Here is a 7,365-nt window from a genome sequence, read left to right on the forward strand (position 1 = left end):
TATTATTATTCACTAACACCATTCTTGTGGTTAAGAAGTGAGCAGTCAGCATTCCTTAGATTGTTGTGTGAATTTTGAATACCAAGTGAGAGTTTAAGGCCTAAGATAAGGATCCAATCAATTCTACAGCAAAATATCTAAAATCCAGAAATTTTCTAAAACACAGAAGAGGATCAGCAGAATCCCATGACTTGGCCCTCATGTTACACCAAGGCATCTTGTAAGACTGTAGTGATCTTTACCCCCGTCTCATTTTCTTTCCCATCGGCATTTTGACATTACCTGCACTGTCTACCACAGAAAAGCTCTTGAGCTAAATTTCAGTTTCAAGGAATAAAAATAACTTACTGTTCCGACAAGGAGAGTACTCAGCATATGCACTGAAATTCTGAATTGCTACATAGCAAGTGCCAACTGGGTCCTTTTCTGGTGTGGATTTCAAAGTTCTCCAGTGATATAAGGGAGCACAAGCCTATGAAACATCAAAGAAAAGCAATGTTTTTTGATGTAGGTTCCCCATACTATGATTTGATTTGACTTGTTGAGTAATATGCCTAAATCTGTGACAAACTATGTTAATTATCAGGTGAATTAATTGGCCTCCAGCATGCTAATGAGTACTTCAGTAGTCACAGTTTATTAAACTTACAAAGCCAATTTGTTAACATTAATGCACCATAGAATTGGAGCAAATTAAACATATACAAAGAAATGCAGTTTTCCCAGATGATTTTAAGTTATATAAAAGTAACCTGGCAAATGTAAATATTTCATTAAAGCAAAGAACTCACACTTTTTAAAAATTGGGTCTACATAAAAGCAAATGGTTATTTAAACAGTGAATTAATCAGTGTGACATCTTAAAATGAGAACAAGTTCTGTTTTTTGTCGCATTAAATGAAATTACTCTCAGATCAAAGGATGCAGACAAGTTTGTAAACCTCTGTTTTGTGGATTCTCCTAGTTTATCATTGAAGGGATATCTAAAGACTTTTAAAAACAATGACTTTCTTTTGGATACACTAAGCTTTTATCACAGTGTTCTTGGCTTTATTTTTCATTTACTGGCTTTTATTCATGGCAAACCAACAATTAATTTAAACAACAATAAGGAAAACATGATTCATGTGTGGAACATTCTGGTTGCTTCTTCAGAAGCTTAGGTTCTAACGAGCATGGTATTTGAAAGGATATCAAATGTGAAAGAAGATATATGAAATCCTCTTATGATCCCTTGTCTTAGGGCCCTCTTAGTGAACTGACACAGTCTGTGGTTAATACATTTAACATAAGGTGCAAATGGTGAGGTTTGAGCAGTGCAAGCATTCACCTATGTGATTCCATACTGTGCCAGCTGGCCTCACCTTCCCTGTCACCATAGGGTATTTAAATATCTTGACAATTCTTTCCAGTGCTTGCTTGCTGTCAGCTCTAAAATGTTATTCTTTTTATATCTGCTCAGTTTCACACTGATCCTATATAATAAAAGCCTAATATACAAATCGACCAAACGGCGGAATAACCAGTCGCTATGATGCGCACTGACTACCAAGGGGCAGACGCTCAACACAGGAGCTGCCCCCTGGTGGTCACTGCATTCCCACAGGGGTAACGCTGCTCAGCCAGAAGCCGGGCTCAGGGCTGGTTAGTGCAGCGGCGGTGGCGGGAACCTCTCCTGCCTCCATTGCAGGCGGGCAGTAAGGAGTGAGGGATCCCAGACTATGAGAGCACCGGACTACGAGAGGGATGTCTGACTGCTGGCTTAGGCCCGATCCCTGGGGGAAGCAGGCCTAAGCCAGCAGGTGGACATCCCCCGAGGGGTCCCAGACTGCGAGAGGGCACAGGCTGGGCTGAGGGGATCCCCCTCCCAGTGCACAATTTTTGTGCACCGGGTCTCTAGTTTTAAATAAACTGATGTGATATATTTAAGCTTTGACCCAAACTTAATATGTACAACTTGATACCTAGAATCTTCAAAATGATACTTCTGTTTGCAAAAATTTGAAGTTCTAATAATGTCATGTAGAGTAGGATTTAATTCTTGATTCTGCTAAGTTTCAGTGCTCAAATAAAAAAATTAACTTGAATATATTCTATATTATCCTATTTCCTGTGCATTTTCCTTGAAAATGTAAGCATGCCTCATAACTAATCACTTTTATTATAAACGTGGCATATGATTTTCTTTTCAATGATTCTGAAGGCATCTACAATTATCGAATAAAAGCACAACAATTATGTTACAGATATTTTTAAGACTTAAAGAATCAATACGGAACACCACAAAAAATTTAACCTCAAATAGTTTATTAGATAGAACTAGCTCTTCAATAGTAATCCACATAAGTCATACACTGCTAAAATATAAAAAATTTTTTACCAATTCTGGAATGTGAGAATTATATCAGTGCAAATACAATACGAGAGCATATTGTAAAAGCTAGGTTTGTAACTAGAGAGGGCTATGTATATTTTATATATTACCTGTTTTATGTCAAAATCTTTTGGGGGGTTAACCACACACCAAATAAAGCAAGGCATTTTCTTTATTAAATCATAATGTAAACAGCTTTTTTAAAAAATCCTAAAGGCCAAAGTTACTGCTTTATTATTGAAAGGAAATTAAAGCCAACAGTTTTAAAAAGTCCCCCAACAAAACAAAAAAAAATTACGGTTAGTTTAATGCAGTCATTTATTTCTCAATAATTTAGACATATATTATTGCTCAGAATAATAAGAGAATAGAATCATGAAGTCATAGCATTTTAAAGTTGAAAGCTATTTGGCAGTGAGATTTTTATTTTATTTTAAAAAGTATTTCCTGTGAATTAATGTACTCAGAGAACCATGTAAGTAGTAGTTATATTTTTAAATAAAGCTTTCCTTTAGTCCTAAAAAGGATCAATGACACCACCATAGATTAACTTTTAATGAATCCTAATAATAGTAGTCCTATTTTTCTAGTCTATTTTTAATCAGCTCTTAAATGTACCTCTGTAAGGTGGAGCTATTATTTTCCTATCTTCCTTAGTTGTTTTTGAAATATTTGAAAATATCTCATTGATCTTCTGGAAAAAAAGCTTTATTTCATATGGTTTAAAAATGCAAAATAGATTATTTTAAGTATTCAATTTATGTTTTAAAATGTTGATCAGCTTATCATTGAAAGTCTGACATGTTCTTGCATGAAAGGGTTTTTGTAAATATGATTTTTTAAAGCATTTCCGTATACACTTAATTCCAGAGCCACCCCACAGCCCACAATTCATACTCACCACCACTTTCCCTCTGTGAGCTCTCACTGCTGCTCCAAACCATTGATTCGATTTAAACTCTATGGGTTCCTTGGTTCCATTAACTCTGATCTTTCTGTTGTCTGAAAAGGAGTACATCAATTGTTAATAACTTGTAAAATATGGCAGCCAATTAAAGTATGTAATAATAAATTCATCCATTAAAAATACTTGAAAAACAGTTTTTATAGGTGGGAGCATTTCTCTTTGACTAAGCCTAAGCTTGACTTTCCATTTAGAACATTACCAATCAAATAAAAAGATGTATTTGAACATGACATTTCATCACTTAACTTAAAAGGAGCATTTTACTACTTATATTTTCACACAACTATAAATCTGATGTGGATTCTGACATTCTCAAATCTATACTATTGTCATTGATTTGTATCAGATCAAAGACCAAACATTTATAACTGCTCTGAAGAATTTCTATTCTTTTCCAATAGTAAAACACATGGGAATGCCCCTAATGGGGGAAGCACAAGCTTTCTCAGCATGAGTTAGCAGGAATCAACATGAAAGACTCCCAAAAACTTGGTTTTAACTGATTAACATGTGTCCACGTAGCCACAGAAAATAACACCTCAACACAGTTTTATATACCCTTTGCAGATGTCAGCATGAAGGGGGCTGCCTGGGTAGAAACTCAACCTAATTATAACACACTTCAAGTCTTAATAAAAAGCAGATATATTTTTTTCCACTGTTGATTCCCTGCTAACATATTTCCCACGTGGTTCTAACTGCATGGTTCTAACTGGAGCATCATCAGTAATAGCTAATGAATTTCGAAAGACATCTGTACTAGGGTACCTTATTGGTATGTGTTTCCTTATGTATGCTTTTCTTCCTTGACTTTATAATAAATGCATTACAAAATGAATTTTAAATTCCTATCAAATGAGGCCAAAATATACACACAATTAACCTTCTATTGAGTTTACATATAATTACAGGCTTTAAAAAAAAGAATAAATCATGTAAACTCAATTTTAACCTGAATTTTACATTTTGACATGTTAGTAGAAAATCATGAATTTCCTTCTTTAAAATGGTATGCAAGTTCTGGAAATACTTACCCAAAATGCACACAATTGGCAAAGAATTAGAGGATCTTACAGATTACAGCATAAAATTCAAAATATAAACATTTCTATTTCCATCTAGGAACCTTAAAAGATTGTAAAACTCAGAGCCAACGGGTCTTGTCACCATTAACTGGATGATCCTGGGCAATTCATTTAATCTTGTGGGGTTTTTATTTCTGCTATAAAATGAGGCTGAGAATACCTTTCCCCTTTCCTCTTTCACAAGTGATCACAGAGTCATAAAGATTACATGAGATAAAGGAACACGAAAGTCCTATACAAGCTGAAAAGTCATATAATTAGAAACCTTGGAAGGATTTAGCAAGATGGCGGCATAGGTAAACACCGGCACATGAGATAAAGGAACACGAAAGTGCTATACAAGCTGAAAAGTCATATAATTAGAAACCTTGAAACTCAATCTAAGTCAAAAAATTGGAAAGGACCTCACAGACATACAAGTATAATGTGTTATTATTAGTGATTGGTGGTTCTTAACAATAAAATTAGTGACACCTCAGAAGATAGTCAATGACTATCTTAGACTAAGCCCAGGGCAAACGTGCTACCAGGGGCTTTGAGATTTTGAAACTACTAAAAAGAAAGGAAAAGAAGACCAGAACCTCAAAAATTCAAATATACTTACAGGAGATCCCAAAAGGATTTAAGAAAAGTAAGATGCTGGGAGGAAGAAAATGGATTACAGGGAAATACAGAAGCCAGTTCCAAAGCAGGCCTCATTTTGCTAGAGAAAGAAATCCCTTAGGAATTTCTGAGGCATCTTTTCTGCTATTATAAGGTTAAACTGTATAACTTGATTCAAACTATAAATTGGGGGTTATTTTTCAGCAACAAATTTCTTCTGGACCTATGGCCCTGAACAGGCATTGCAGGGAAGCAGAAATCAAACAGCCTGTTATTTCATGAAGAAATTTTCATCCTCAAAGTAAGACAATTGACACTTATCACCTACCAGTTGGCAAATAATAATATTCACTGTTTTCAAGATAATAACTTGATGCAGCACTTTGGAAGGACCATTTGGCAACACACATCAAAAGCTTAGATGTAGCCGCATGCTCCGGGACCCCCACAGTAAGTCACAGAGTGCATGCCACCCAGCCAGAGTTGCGCCACCCAGGCTGTAGGCTCTGGGACCCAGGCCAACCAGGCTGTAGACTCCCGGACCCTCGTAGTGAATCCCAGAGTGCACACCACCCCGGAAGAGGGCTCCTGGACCCCCACAGAGAGTTGCAGAATGCACATCACCCTGGCCAAGGGCTTCAGGACCCTGCAGTGAGTCACAGAGTTGCACACCACCCTGCTGTGGGCTCCGGGACCCACCAGTGAGTCACACCACCCCAGCCATGAGATCTGAGACCCCGCATGACTTGCATGCCAGTGGGACCTTGCAGGCAACCCTTACCATGGGAGCCAGGACCCTGAGCACATCCACAACAGCTTACACAATAAGGTCGGGGGTGAGCCACATAGTCAGACAACCTGTGAGGAGACTCCATCTACAAAGGGGACAATAACATTAAAAACCCAAATACATCAGGAAAACCTAAATAACTTAAGTGTGGGGCTTTCCTAAAACACCCAGCTCAGGAAATCTGAGAGACTGCACCACTGGGTCCCACAAAACACCTACAACATAGGACCACCCCAAAAAAAATCTGGTGGCATAGCAGTTTGATCTAAGACAAAGAAACAAATACAAAGGGACAGCAAAAATTGGGAGACAAAGAAATAGCCCCAAAGGAATGAAGAGGAATCACCAGAAAAGGAACTAAATGAAATTGAGGCAAGTAATTTGTAAAAGAAAGAATTCAGAGTAATAGGTACAAGGATGCTCAAATCTCTGAATGGGAATTACTCACAATTCAATGAGAATTATAAGGAGCTGAGAAATATATCAACATGAGTAAGAATTAAGAGGAAATGAAGAATGACACAGCTGCAATAGAGAAAACAATGGAAGGCTTCAACAGTAGACTAGAAGAAGCTGAGGACTGAATCAGTGGGTTAAAAGACAAGGTAGAAAAACCCCAAGTAGAGCAGCAACTGGAAAAAGAATTAAAAAGCAGGAGGAGAGTCTAAAGGAGCTTTGAGACAACATGAAATGAAACAATATTCACATAATAGGGGTGCCAGAAGGAGAGGAAGCTGAGCAAGGATAGAAAACCTGATTGAAGAAATAATGACAGAAAACTTCCCTGATTTGGGGAAGAAAAAAGTCACACAAGTCCAAGAAGCACAGAGTCCCAATCAAGATGAACCCAAAAAGAGCTACACCAAGACACATCATAATTAAACTGTCAAACATAAAAGACAAAGAAAGAATCTTAAAAGCTGCAAGAGAGAGACAGAAAGTGACCTACAAGGGATCTTCCATTAGACCAGGGGTCCTCAAACTACAGCCCGTGGGCCACAAGCAAATACAAATATTGTATTTGTTCCCGTTTTATTTTTTTACTTCAAAATAATATATGTGCAGTGTGCATAGGAATTTGTTCATAGTTTTTTTTTAAACTATAGTCCAGCCCTCCAACGGTCTGAGGGACAGTGAACTGGCCCCATGTTTAAAAAGTTTGAGGACCCCTGCATTAGACTATCAAATGATTTCTCAATAAAAAAACATCAGGGCACAAGAAAGAGAATGAAGTATACAAGGTGATGAAAAGCAAGAAACTAAATTCAAGAATACTCTATCCAGCAAGGCTATCATTCAAAATTGAAGGTAAAATCAGGAGTTCATAGACAAAAAAAGGCTAAGGAAGTTTATTACCACCAAACCAGCAATGCAAGAAATGCTGAAGCGACTGTTGTAGAAAGAAGAAATAGAAAACAAGGAAGGAATATGGGCATAAAGAATAAAAATGGCAACAAACAAGTACCTATCAATAATAACCTTTAATGTAAATGGATTAAATACTCCAATCAAAAGACATAGGTAGCTGAATGGATAAGGAGGGAAA

The 7,365-nt window shown here is 37.0% G+C and overlaps 1 protein-coding gene across 1 annotated transcript in view; it reads right to left on the minus strand.

Annotated features, from left to right (window-relative positions):
- Window positions 1-7,365, minus strand: part of ITGA8 (integrin, alpha 8) — a 222,221-nt gene that overhangs the window by 164,308 nt on the left and 50,548 nt on the right. The window contains exons 4-5 of the mRNA XM_014548004.1: window positions 3,276-3,376; window positions 349-472 (exon numbers count right to left, since the gene is read on the minus strand). Of these exons, the coding sequence (XP_014403490.1) occupies window positions 349-472; window positions 3,276-3,376 (225 nt within the window). The remainder of the gene's footprint in view (window positions 1-348; window positions 473-3,275; window positions 3,377-7,365) is intronic.

The sequence above is a fragment of the Myotis brandtii genome, unplaced genomic scaffold (genome assembly GCF_000412655.1).
Source record: "Myotis brandtii unplaced genomic scaffold, ASM41265v1 scaffold49, whole genome shotgun sequence".
NCBI lineage: Eukaryota > Metazoa > Chordata > Mammalia > Chiroptera > Vespertilionidae > Myotis > Myotis brandtii.